The sequence below is a fragment of the Primulina tabacum genome, chromosome 9 (genome assembly GCF_025594145.1).
Source record: "Primulina tabacum isolate GXHZ01 chromosome 9, ASM2559414v2, whole genome shotgun sequence".
Lineage (NCBI taxonomy): Eukaryota > Viridiplantae > Streptophyta > Magnoliopsida > Lamiales > Gesneriaceae > Primulina > Primulina tabacum.
In genome coordinates this window covers 2,997,220-3,011,204 of record NC_134558.1, presented here as the reverse complement: position 1 = coordinate 3,011,204, position 13,985 = coordinate 2,997,220, and the positions used below count along the sequence as shown (strand labels likewise).

Sequence of the window (13,985 nt, the reverse complement as noted above, 5' to 3'; positions counted from 1 at the left end):
CCTTCAACAACACAGACAACGGTTTTTTTTATTAAAACCGTTGTGTTTTTCTTTTAACAAACACAACGGTTTCAAAAAAACCGTTGTCGTAGCCTAAAAAACCCGTCCATAGACAACTATTTTCTAAAAATCGTTGTCTTTTAGCGTTTTTTTGGGGTCAAAGACAAGGTTTTATAAATCGTTGCCTATTAGCGTTTTTTTGGGCAAACAACAACAATTATCTTAAAGTGTTGCTATATTTAGCGACGGTTTTGATAAAACCGTCGTATTTTTAAATTAGCTACGGTTTTAACAAAATTCGTTTAGCGACAGTTTTAATAAAATCGTCGTAATTTTTAAATTAGATACAGTTTAACCAAAAACCGTCGCAAATTGTCTATAAATATCTACGTTTTCGGTCCATTTTCTTCACTCGATAAATTTTTCCCTCTTAGACGATCTTAATTTCGAGATATGATAAGTTTTTTCGTTTCAATTCTTGATAAATTTTTAAGTGTTAGTTAAGATCATGAATATTATTAGCTTAATCAGATTGTAAGTTTTTTGATAGATATATTAAATTATAAAAGTAAATTTTTTTATTTTACGTAAAAAAATGGCGACGGATTTAGAATTTGCGTCGGTTTTTAACCGTCAAAAACCGTTGCTAATTAGCGACGGCTTAGTAAAAAACTGTCGCTAATTAGCGACGATTTTTCAAAAATAAAAACGTCGCAATTTGGTAGCTACGAAAACGGTTTAAAACCATTGTTGGTGCCTGTTTGATACCGTACAGAGATTTGTTCAAACTGCAAACCAAGTTCTCTTTGTCTTTTTCAGCAAAATATTTTGGATTCAGCATATAGATTTATTTCTAAAGATCTCCACGAAGAGATTTTTTTTCACATCTATCTGTTCTAGATGTAGGTCAAATATAGCACACAATGCCAACACTACTCCGACTGTTGTAAGTCGAACCACAAGTAAACATATTTCATTGAAGTCAATGCCTTCTTTCTGAGCATACCTTTTTACCACCAATTTAGCACGATGCCACTCCACTTGGTTATGATCATCACGCTTGATCTTGTAGACTTATCTTTTACTAATGGTTTTCCTCTCTCTTAGTAGTAAAATAAGATCTAAAGTTTTATTCTTGTGTAATGTCTCCAACTCTTCTAGCATTGCTATCATCAACAAGGATATATCCGAGCTTTGAGTAGCTTCGTGGAAACTCGATGCCTCACCATCCTCTGATAATAGACGATATGTAATTTTTCTTTTAGTGGCATAATCTAAAATCCAACCTGGTGGTTTTTTGTCTCGAGTTGACTGTCTCACATTGGAAACCTCCGACTTATTTTTCACCTGAAATATAATAGTTTCTGAATTCAGTGTGTCTTTTTATCCCTTTACTTTATCTTCCTCGAAGATAACATCTCTGCTGATAACAAGCTTGTAAACTGTAGGTTCCCACAAGCGAAACCCTTTACTTCATCAGCATAACCCAAGAAGATACATTTTCTGGATTTTGAATCCAACTTTGATTTTTCTTGCTCATTGTACAAAACGCACACATGAATTCTAGATGTATGCAAATGAGAATAATCTGTCGACTTCTCAGTCTACATCTCCATCAAAGTCTTCAAATCAATCACCACTGAAGGTGAATGATTGATAATATAATAAGCAGTTTTGACTGCTTTCCGCCCAAAATGACTTGTCTAGACCCGAAGTTCTCAACATGGCTCTTGTTCTTACCAACAAGGTCCTGTTCATCAGCTCCGCCACTCCATTGTGTTGAGGTGTGTAAGTCATCGTGAATTGTCTTTTGATGCCCTCATATTGACAAAATGCATCAAAATTCATCACTGGTATATTCTCCTCAATTTTCAGTCCTCAAACACTTGATTTTCTTTTCAGAATCAAGTTCAACCCGCGCTTTGAAATCTTTGAAGATCTGGAAAACGCCTGATTTCTTCTTGATTGGATACACCCAACATTTTCTAGAGAAATCATCAATGAGCGAGATAAAGTATCTTGCTCTTCCTAGGGATACAACTGATGCTTGCCAAACTTCCGAATGAATCAGCTCTAGTATGTTTCTACTTCTGGTAGTAGAAGTGTCAAACTTTAATCTGTTTTGTTTATTGGCAACACAAAACTCACAAAAGGGTAGTGACACTTTTTTAAGTCCTGACAGTAGCTTCTGTTCTGAGAGAATTTTCAACCCTTGTTCTGACATATGCCCAAAATTTCTATGCCATAACACTGTTAATTCTTCTCCTGAACCAATTAATGCAACAGTTAGTTCGGCCTCTTTGTGTGTTTCTCCCAAAAGTACATACAGATTTGCTGCAACTTTTCAGCCTTCATAACCACAAGCGCACCCTTCACAATTTTCATGATCCCGCTTTTGATACATGTTTTGCACCCAATATCATCTACTGCCCCAATGACAAAAGATTTTTTTTTTCAATTCTTTCACATGTCGTATCTCCTGTATGGAGCGAATGATGCCATCAAACATTTTTATTTTGATAGTATCGACCCCTGCGATTTCCAAAGCATGATCATTTCCCATGAATACAGATCCTGTTGAGACTGGTTCATAATGATCAAACCATTTTCTCCGAGACGTCATATGCCATGTCGCTCCTGAATCCATAATCCAAGTGTCACAAAATTTGTACCTGTCTTCTGCAACAGTTGCCGCTTCACTGAATAATATTTCACCACCGCCTGAAGTATTGGCCACATTTCCTTGAGAATTTTTCTCATACTCGTACACTCTTTCTTGAAGTGCCCTTTGCCACCACATTTAAAGCAGTAAATATTTTTCTTCTTACTTGCCACATCTACCTCGTCTTTGGCTCCCACTGGAGTCACGATCCATAAATCTTTCTCTTATCATAGGTAAAGCCTCTGCCTGCTTCGATGTTACCAACCTATGTTTCTTATTCTTGCGCCGGTTTTCTTCTCCAAGAACCGTAGTTAAGACATCGTTTGAATTTTAGAAAGCCCACAAGAATATTGTTGGTTATGTTGATAATAAGTTGTTCATATGAATTTGATAGATTTTGAAGTAGAAGCTCTGCACGTTCATTTTCCTCTATTTTATGCCCCATAGAGGTGATTTGAGCAAATAGAATATTTAGTTTGTTGATATGGTCGGTTATCGATGATGATTCCACCATCCGAAGAACATAAAACCTTCTCTTTAGGAAAATCTTGTTATGTAGCGAATTGACCTCGTACATTTTTGTCAGATTATCCCAGATAGCTTTTGCTGATTAATCTCAGAGATACTTGACAGTACTTCGTCTGCTATAGCCAAGTGTAAATTTATAACATCATTATCGTTCATCTTATTTCACTTTCCATCATCTATCAATTCCGTCTATCTACCAATTAAAACTACAAGTATCTTTATTTTTCACAACATAGAACTTCTTTCATTGAACTTTATATCCGAAGAGCATAAAGTCTTCTCGTCATTATGTCTACAACAATTTAGTAGATTGGAAAAAATAATATCGCCTTAATAAAAAATCTTCAAAAAAAATTTCTGATATGGAAGATCAATCTAGGGTGCGACCACAGAGCATATTCGGAATTTTAAAAAAGTTTAAATCAAGGCTCTGATACCACTTGTTGGTCCTACTTGCGACAACTTGAGATAATAAAGATGAAAATAAAGAATAAACTGGACACCGAGATTTATGTGGAAACCCCTAAAAATTATCAGGATAAAAACCACAGGTAAGATGAAAAGAATTTCATTATAATATTTTATATTGTACAATCAATGACTGTGTTTTCAAATAGAACACACACTCTCTTAATACAGGAAAACAAACACCTCACAAATATTTTAGAACTAAGTACTCAAATGCTATAGGATGAGAAAAAATTCAAAGAAGGGATGATTTCTGAATGAGGGAATGAAGCTCTATTTATAGAGCTTTTTGCTCGCGTAAAAACGCATTTTCTCGTGACCTCCTATTTTTTTCGACAAAGCCTGCAAAACGTGTTCTTCGCATGTTCTTTGAAAATGTTTCCGCTCATTTAATGCTTGTATGGTCCTGAGATATTGCCTACATCGATCAATTCGAATCAAGGGAATAATTTGCTACGTAGGGGGAACAGATCAGCCGACTTTTATGAAGTGCATGCTTGGAAAAATCTAACTATAATTTGCCGCCATTTTCATCATCAAACCGTGCGAGCATCACTGAACGAAGGAAATGGATTCAAGTCATAATCCGGAACCAGAAGGTACTATTATTTTGGGCTTGGGACAGGTCAAATTTTGAGACCATTAAGCCAAGAACAACTATAAGAGGGCCCAATACAAGTAGGATAGCCCAATTCTTAGTACCTGGAGGCCCATATTTTTACGATTCTGAACCTTGTTTACCAAATATTTAAAAGAGATTTCCGCATTCACTTCCCTTGTATTTATTTATTTTACACTTACCTCTGTTACTAAGTATAAAAATTATAATATACAAAGAAATAATATCAAATTTATTAAAAAGTAGGTCTTTTGTGAGACGGTCTCACGAATCTTTATCTGTGAGACGGGTCAACCCTACCTATATTTACAATAAAAAGTAACAATCTTAGTATAAAATGTAATATTTTTCATGGATGACCCAAATAAAATATCCGTCTCACAAAATACGACCCGTGAGACCGTCTCACACAAGTTTTTATCTTTATTAAATACAAGATAAGTGAATGCAAAAAACTCTATTTATAAACTGGACAGCAGATATTTTACAAAAGGCAAAAAGACTCCCTTCACATAATATCCCAATTTTATTGGAAACCAAACATACATATAACATAATAAAACATAAATGAAAATTTAATGAGAAAACTATTTCTACGTAATTATGTATTAATGTAATATAACTTTATGTAAGTATCATATTATATAAAATATATACGTTCATGTTTTTCATTTTTGGTAACATTATCGGTGTTTTAGTTAATAAGACGGATTGATATTTTCATTGATATAAGATATTTTGGGTAAAAATCAAAAACAAATTCATGAGAGTTTATGCTCAAAATGAACATCATACATTGTGTATAATAAGCGGTATCAGAGCCATGATTAGACTTGTCAAATTGGGTTAGGCCCGTCGGGTCGGCCCGTCCCGCTATAAAAATTGAACCGGTTGGGTTGATAAAATAGCAGCCCGTTTGGGCCCAAGACGGGTCGAGCCCAAACGGGGCGGGCTGACCCGCCAAATTATGATAAAATTTTATATTTTTAAGTTTTAAGTTTTATATAAAAATTGGAATAAGTTTTATGCGCCTCCATGTCTTAGAACAAATATATTGATAATTTACTCTTAGAACAAATTTATTGATAATTTACTCCTACAACAAATATACATAAAGAAAATAAAAAAAGAGAAATTTACATATATACATAAAGAAAACAAAAGGGAAAAAATTCCTGTAAATTTTATTCATGGATCTTAAAATAATTTTTAAGCATAGCAGTTGTTTGTGAACCCAATAATGGTTTCGTTTGAAGTCCGACGAGTTGTAGTGAAATTTTGTGGACCCAATGGAGGTTTGCTAATTATGTGTGTTGTTGAAGACATAATTTTTTTTCAAATTTACAACCGTTTCTTTTCTCGACTTTATATTCTTTTCCATGTCTCAATCTTCATGTTTGGTTTAAACACTTTACTTTTTATAGATTATGTTGTATGCTTTCTTAATTCTTATTTCAATGTTTTTAATTATTTTATGAAACTATTTGACTGAAATATGTTTAGAATTTTTTTCTTGAAAAAATAAAAGGGTCGGCCCGCCTAACCCGAGGCCCAAGGTGGGTTGGACTGGGTTGACCATTTAGAGGCCCACCAAAATGGCGGGCTGGCCCGCCCCGCCCCGGGTAAAGGCGGGTTGCGGCGGGTGGCGGGCTGGCCCGCCCCGCCAACCCATTTTGACATGTCTAGCCATGATCGAGATCGAGTCATGTGAGTGGAATTCTCGTATATTTAAACGAAAGACGTACTCCCAATGCAATGAAGAGGAGTGACCTTGATGATGGACGGATGAGATTGAAGGGATGTTCGGATCATGGTAATAATGGCCGTACTTCATTTGAGGAGAATATCAAAGTTCCACATTGAAAATATACGAAAAAAATCATGAGTTAATAAGATGAAATGATATTTTAAGTAAAGTCTAAAAATAAATATATGAAAATTTATGTCCAAGATAAATGATATCATATATTATGAGGATACACGTTTCATCGTATAAGGTATAGGATTTTCAATTTGTAAATGAAGCTCAAGGATGTAAACGAACCAAACCGTTTGTGAGCTATTCGAAGCTCGATTCGATAAAAGCTCGTTTGAGCTCGTTTAATGAGGCTCGTTAAGATAAACAAATCAAACTCAAGCTTTACAATATTAAGTTCATGAGTAATCTTTTAGATGAAAAAATAATAGTTTTCATATTTGATTTATTGATTTTGCATATTATTTATGAAATATATAGAAAAATCTATTAAACTTATTTATTATAATAAATTTACAAATTTTAATCAGAATAATATATATTTCTTTAAACATATAATTTACTTTTTAATTAATTTAATGAAAATTTAAATGTATAAATTTATATTTATTAAGCTTGTTTAGGCTCGATAAAGGCTTGAATAAGCTCGTGAGCCATGCATATATTCGTTAAATAAAGCTCGAGCTCGGCTCGATTATAAACGAACCAAGCTCAAACATTCAAGTGTTCGGCTCGGCTCGACTCGATTATATCTCTAATAAAGACGCCGCATCGAATTTGGCCCCAAATTTTTTTTTTAAAAAAATAAAAAATAATAAAAAATTGGTCCACTACATAATTTATTACCCGTCAAAATGAAACTCGTGTTTGAAAAAGACAAGGGAAAATAATATAAGAATTTAATTACGGGACGTGGGTTAATGAGATCCTACCTATGTGGGTACTACCCTCACTTCATTTCAACGGTTAAGATCTTGCCACACATACAATTTCAAAAAAAAAATGGGTCCTATATATGCATGGGCAAATCTTGGTCATCCATCCTATCATGGGGACAATGCCCACATGGGTAGGATAAAATAAACCAAAAAAACGAAGAAAACAAATTTACAAGATTAAAACACGATTTTGACAAACTAGATTACAAAAATAGAAAGCACAACTTTTACAAGAATGATGTTACAGATTTGCACTTCTAAAAGTGATAGTTACATCTTAAGAGACAAATACCAAAAACCATGAACATTGTCGGAAGATAACATATTAATCTATCAAAATGTTTAAACCTATTAATTCTTAGTATCTTCCAAAATAATACTCATATTTGTAAATATATGATGCACATAAAAAAAAACAAACAAACAAACCAAAAATAATAATCAAATGATGCCAAAGTGAAATATTTTTGTTAATTTTTTGACAGTCAAACAAAAAAAATTCTTTTATTTTTTCTTTTTATTTATTTATTTTTGGAAATTCTCTGGCTAGAAAATATTTAGGTGTTGCCATTTAATAGTCAAATGAAACAAATTCGACCGATATTCTCTTCGGTATAAAAACAGTGAAAGTAATATAATAAAGAAAATAAATTAAAATAAGAGGCAAACTATATATATATATATATATATAGCAGCACTATTTCATGCAAAGATATATACTGTGATAATAGCAAATGGAGTCGAAGATCTCTGTTTTTAATTAACAATTTTTTTTTTTTGTCAAAAAAAGTTGAAATTTACCTCCGTGAAGTTTATCCATGCCAGGCGTTGTCCATCTATTTTAATTATAAAATTTCAAATGCATAATCCTAATGAGTTCTCGATGGGAGATATCTAAGCCGGATCCCCAGTTCTTAATCCACTCGGACCCAATGGAACGAAAATCATGCTTGAAAGTTGGGAGTAAGTTGTTTTGTCTATGTTTGGTGAAACGTAATAATTATTGGTGATACCTCCATAAGAGCCCGGATCATGAATGACCTTGAATACTAAATGAATAGCTCAAATTAGAGTCAACATGCAGACTACCTTCTTCAGTAGCCGGGCATGGGGATGCCCGGGATATTTTCTTCCCAGGCAATCGAGCGACCGGGCTCTCATGCAAGCTCCCGGGAACTTCTATTCGGGCTGTCTCGAGAAGCGCAGCACACTCGAGTGTACCGGTATGGGCTATCTTATCTGTCAGAACAACATGGGTTTTGCGTGTTAAAGAAGCCATCATAAGCACAGGGTATAGGAAGCCGCCTTACCATTCTTAGCAGGTGGGCACTGAAAACAAGGTAATCATAAGATTTCCTCATATAAATAGCATGTATATTTCTCATTTACATATTCTGGAATTCTGAACAATTGAGCATTCTTACGTATATTCACACATATACGAGCCATTTCACCTTTCTTCTTCACCTGCTGACTTAAGCATCGAAGTGGATACACCGGACACTCCTTTGGCGCCCATTCACGAGTTCATTTCATTGTTTGCAGGTCATGGTAGAAGCCCAAAGTTACAGAGATATATCATTCTCACAAGATATATCCTTTCCTTGCTCATTTTTCTTAAAACTTTTATCACCATCCGGTGAATCGCCCCGACTTTCGCTCACCCGATTTACCCTGATAACATCATTGGCGCCGTCTGTGGGAAATTGAGTCTAGGACGTTGATATGGCTCCTACTAGAAGAACAAATCAAGAAACTTCCCGGGCTCCTGGAGACGATGCGCATATCTCAGGACAGGGTGGTCTTCCACTCACATGACTTCCACCCTTTATACCTTTATCCTCGGAGGATTTGGTTCGGATTATATCCGAGGCGGTGGAAAAAGCCGTAGCTCGGAGAGATGCTTCTCATCAAGCTACGCATCCAGGAGAAGAGCAGGAGGCGGGGGAGGAGGAAGCGGAGAGGGAAGAGAGAGAATCAAGTGATGGGTCCAAGTCCTCGACTGTGGTAGAGGAGTTGCAAGAGTTGAGTTAGAAGATGAAGGTGTTGGAGGGACAGATCGAAGGTAAAAATCATTCCCGGGTAGTCATTAAAGGTTTCCCGTTTCCTGAAGCTATTGTCCAAGAACCTCTTCCCGGGAACTTTAAGTCTGCCAAAGCTAAAGATTACGATGACATTGCAGACCCCAAGGAACATCTGACTAGGTTCGAGAATATGGTCATGTTGCATTGTTATGCTGACCGAATTAAGGGCAAAGTGTTTTTGACAACTCTGGTTGACTCGACGCAGAGGTGGTTCGAGGGACTGGCTCCTCAAAGTATTCATTCTTTTGAGGACTTTCAGAAGGTGTTTTTACACTATTTTAGTAGTAGTAAGAAATACAAAAAGACTGTATTTAGTCTTTTTGAGGTGAAACAAATCCCGGAGGAGAGTTTGAGGGCTTATATTCGGAGATTTAATAGAGTGGCTTTGGATGTCCCCTCTTGCGCCCCTGAGACCAAGACAACTGCATTCACCCAGGGGTTGAGAGAGGGTGAATTCTTCTGGTCATTAACCAAGAAGATGCCCGTGGACTTTGAAGATTTGCTGGCCCGGGCAAAAAAATATACAAATATGGAGGAGACCCAGAAGCAGAAGAGAGAGTCAGTAAGGAGAGAGAGAGGATACCGGGTATCTAAGCTCGAGGAGAAGGTGCCAAGAAGGAGTAACCCGGGAAATTTTTCTCATCATGTGCCCTTAAAGATTATCCAAGACCGGGAGGTCCAAGAGTGTAGCAGGGACTTGCCTCCATCTCAGCAGTACAAAAAAAAAGAGGTTTTTCACCCTTCATCAAGTATGTTATCACAACACGGAGGACTGCAAAACGATTAAAAGAGAATATGTCTCGCCCTCTGTTCAGGGACATAATCAACCCAGCAAGAGGCCGGGGTTGCCACCTTGGGCAGCTCGGCAGCCCGGTCCCAGTGCCAGGGAGGATTCCAGAGATGTCCCGAGGGGGAAGAGAGATGCAGAGCCCGAGAAAAAGAAGTCTTCGCCCCCTAGCATGGGGGTAATTAAAATGATATCCGGAGGATCTACTGATGGTGATTGTAATCAGGCTCATAAGTCGAGGAGCAGAAGGGACTGTATAGAGGTAGAAGGGGTGAGGAGGAACGAGACCATGATTAGTTTTGGCCCGGAAGATTGAAGGGTGTCAATCTTCCCCTCAACGATGCCCTGTTAATTCAAGCCATTGTAGCAAATTATGATATTATTAGGGTCTTAGTGAACTCAGGAAGTTCTATGAATGTTATTTTCAAGGAGGCCCTTGTACATATGGATTAGCAGGGATATAATTTGGAAACAGTTGATACAGCGCTTTTTGGATTTGCTGGCCATGTTGTTTATCTGGAAGGGGAGATTGTCCTACCTTATCTTTGGGCACCGGGGAGCTAAAGATGACGGTGATGACCACTTTCACTGTGGTGGATGCCCCCTCATCATATAACATTATTTTGGGGCGGCCAGCCATGAACAAACTAAGGGCCGTAGCATCCACCTATCTTCAAAAGATTAAATTCCCAGTGGGGAACCGGGTAGATGAAGTCCGGGGAGATCAACTTTCTTCCCGGAAGTGTTATGTAAAAGCGGTCCGGGTGGACCAGAAGACGGCGAGGAAGTAAGGGAAGAAAGTTCAGAGTTGTGGGGAGATGGAGAGGGTAGTGGAGAAAGGAGAGGTGCAGTTTGTGGCAGAGGAAGAGCAGGAGGTGGTGGAGATTGGACCAGGCAAGGAAATCCGGGTGGCCCGAGACCTCGACTTATCCTCTCGGGTTAGTTTGATAAAATGTTTAAAAACTAATCTTGATTTTTTTTCCTGGTACTAGCAGGAGTTGATAGGGATCTCACCCCTGATAGTGGAGCATCACTTGAATATTCTCCCGGTATCTCAACCTGTGAAGCAAAAGAAGAGGCACTTTGGTCATGAGAATTACAAAGTTATTGATGTACATATTAGAGATTTGCTGAAAGCCGGCCACATTCGGGAAATACAATTTCCTACATGGCTCTCGAATGTGGTGTTGGTGCCAAAATCCATTGGGAAATGGAGAATTTGTGTGGGCTTCAGTGATCTCAATAAAGCTTGCTTCAAAGATCATTATACTGCCCATAATTGACCAATTGGTGGATTCCACCTCTGGCTGTGAACTGCTGAGTTTCATGGATGCTTACCAAGGGTATCGTCAAATTCTCCTGGCCGAGTACGATCAAGACAAGGCTAGCTTCATCACCTCGGGAGGCACATTCTGTTATGTGGTCATGCCTTTCAGATTGAAGAACGTCGAGACTACCTATCAGCGTCTCATGAACAGAGTCTTTGAAAAGCAGTTGGCCAGGAATGTAGAGGTGTATGTGGATGATATATTGGGTAAGTCCAAGGAGGTTGCTGGATTCGTTTCTGATTTAGAGGAAACTTTTGCCACTCTCATGCAGTATGTGATAAAGGTTAACCCGGCCAAATGTATCTTTGGCATAAAGAGTGGTAAATTTTTGGGTTTTGTAGTTACTGACCGGGGGATTGAGGTAAATCAAGAAAAAGTCAAGTCTGTACTGGATATGCCATCTACTCGGTCCGTCCGATAAGTTCAAAAGCTGACCGGGAGAATTGCTTCTCTTTCTCGGTTTATATCCTGGTCAGCGCATCAGAGTTATCCATTTTTTCAAGTTCTTAGGAAGGCCTAGAAGTTTGGGTGGGATGAGAAGTGTGAGCAAGCCTTCCAAGACCTTAAGAGACATCTGGCCTAGCTGTCTGTCTTAGTGAAGCCAGAGCCCGGGGAGAAATTATTTGTTTATCTATCCACTACAGAGTATGCTGTCAGCTCAATACTGATAAAAGAAGAAGGCTATGATCAGAGGCATGTCTATTATGTCAACCATGCTCTTAGGGGCCCCGAGCTCCGGTATAGTAAGGTGGAGAAGACAACTCTCGCTCTTGTTATAACTGCCCGAAAACTGCGACCTTATCTTTATCGCATCAAATTATTGTGTTAACCAATAGACCTCTCGGGAGGATTATGACTCATTCAGAAGTTTCCGGGAGAATAATCAAATGGACAGTTGAGCTGGGAGAGTACAATATTGGGTATGAGCCCTGGGTGCCAATCAAAGCACAAGACTTGTCAGATTTCTTGTCAGAAATGGTTCAACCTGATGAGGAAAAAGTCTGGAGGGTATTTTTTGATAGGGCATCTAGCCTTTCAGGGTGTGCTGTAGGAGTTGTGATAATAGCTCTCCCGGGAGAGAAGATTAAACTAGCACTCATAATAGACTCCCGGGTGACTGATAATGAGACAGAGTATGAGGCTGTTCTTACCGGTATCCGAACTTCCTGAAAAGTTGGGGCTTCCCAGATCATTCTGTATTCTGATTCACAACTGATTACTCAGCAGATAAAGGGCGTTTATGAGGCTAAGGATGATTACATATCTCAAGCTCATTCAAGTCCAGGCAGAAGTTTTTGTGAATTGGAGTATTAAGCAGATACCCCGGGACAAGAATGAGGAAGCAGATTCTTTGGCAAAGATGGCCTATCAGAATTCAATACCCAAGATGTACTGCATGTTTCCCGGCTGATCCTCTCCACTGAAGAAGAAAAATTGCCGGCACCAGAGGATTCGTGGATGACACCCCCGATAAAATTCATTGTACACAATGAATAGCCCGAAGATAAAAAGATCAATCTCAAAAGATCAAGAGACAAGCTCCCAAGTTTGTTCTCTTAAATAATATCTTGTACATGACATCATTTCAGGGATCTCTACAAAAGTGCTTATCTATGAGAGAGGTGGATTATGTCCTCCGGGAAATTCATTGAAAGATGTTGCGGAGAGCATCTCGGAGGAACAGCATTGGCCCGAAAAGCCATGCTTGCTGGATTTTGGTGGCCTACTGTTAGCCAAGACTCTACTTGAGTGGTTCGGGCTTGTGAGGGTTGTCAACATCATTCAAATTTTCAACACAGCCCGCCACCCTCATGAAGCCTATCTGGGCATCTTGCCCCTTCGATCAATGGGGCATGGACATTGTTGGTCCCTTTCCAGTTGCCCGAGCTCATAGGAAAGTTTTGTTGGTAGCTGTGTATTATTTTTCAAAATGGGTAAAGGTTGAGCCTCTGGAACAGATTACTGAGTAGGAAATTTTGAAGTTTTTGTGGAAGAATATTGTATGCCAGTTTGGAATACCAAGGAGACTAATCCCAGACTATGGGAGGCAGTTTCGGGGAAAGGAAATCACAGCTTGGTGCCGGGAAATGAAAATTACTCAGTCTTTCACTTCTGCTGCTTATCCTCAATCCAATGGTTAAACAGAGGTGGTGAACAGAATTATTGTGCAAGCCTTGAAAACCAGGCTACAAGGAAAAGGAAAAGATTGGGTGGAAGAATTGCGCAGTGTTCTCTGGGCATATAGAACTACTCCCCGGGAACCTATTCAAGAGACTCCTTTTAATCTGGTGTATGGTTCTGAAGCAGTTCTCTCGGTTGAAATCGGACAATCTTCTGCCCGAGTAGAATCTTACCCGGATGATAATACTCAAAGCCGGGCAATGGAATTGGATTTGGTGGAAGAAAAGATAGAACATGCTCTGATTCGAATGGAAGCTTACCGAGGCAGGGTTATAAAATCAAATAACAAGAGAGTCCGAATCCGACACTTTCAAGTAGGAGATCTGGTCATGAAAAAAGTCAATCCAGCTGGAGATGTTGGAAAATTAGAAGCTCGGTGGAAGAGGCCTTTTAAAATAACCTAGAAGGTTAGCTCGGGAGGTTATTATTTAGAAGATTCCCAAGGATGCTGTCTCAAAAGACCCTGGAATGTATTTCATTTAAAGAAGTATTTTGCTTGAAAGATGTAATTATTTGTTTGAAGATATAATGAAAGTTCTGTTCTTCTCAGAAAAGTGCATAAACGTGAATTTTCTAAACCCGGGACATGATCCTCAGCCCAAGGCTCCGTACCTTGGTTATTAATAAGCCCAGG

At 38.3% G+C, this 13,985-nt stretch overlaps 1 protein-coding gene and 1 pseudogene across 1 annotated transcript; one reads left to right on the top strand and one right to left on the bottom strand.

The window, feature by feature from the left end:
• The window catches only part of LOC142556857 (anaphase-promoting complex subunit 2-like), a 42,173-nt pseudogene extending 33,683 nt beyond the window's left edge, over nucleotides 1-8,490 (bottom strand).
• Nucleotides 8,491-11,168: 2,678 nt separating this feature from the next.
• On the top strand, nucleotides 11,169-13,755 carry LOC142556856 (uncharacterized). Its single transcript, XM_075668354.1, has 4 exons — nucleotides 11,169-11,551; nucleotides 12,007-12,323; nucleotides 12,760-12,996; nucleotides 13,316-13,755. The coding sequence occupies exons 1-4, from the start codon at nucleotides 11,169-11,171 to the stop codon at nucleotides 13,753-13,755; spliced, it is 1,377 nt and encodes a 458-aa protein (XP_075524469.1).
• Nucleotides 13,756-13,985: the final 230 nt, after the last annotated feature.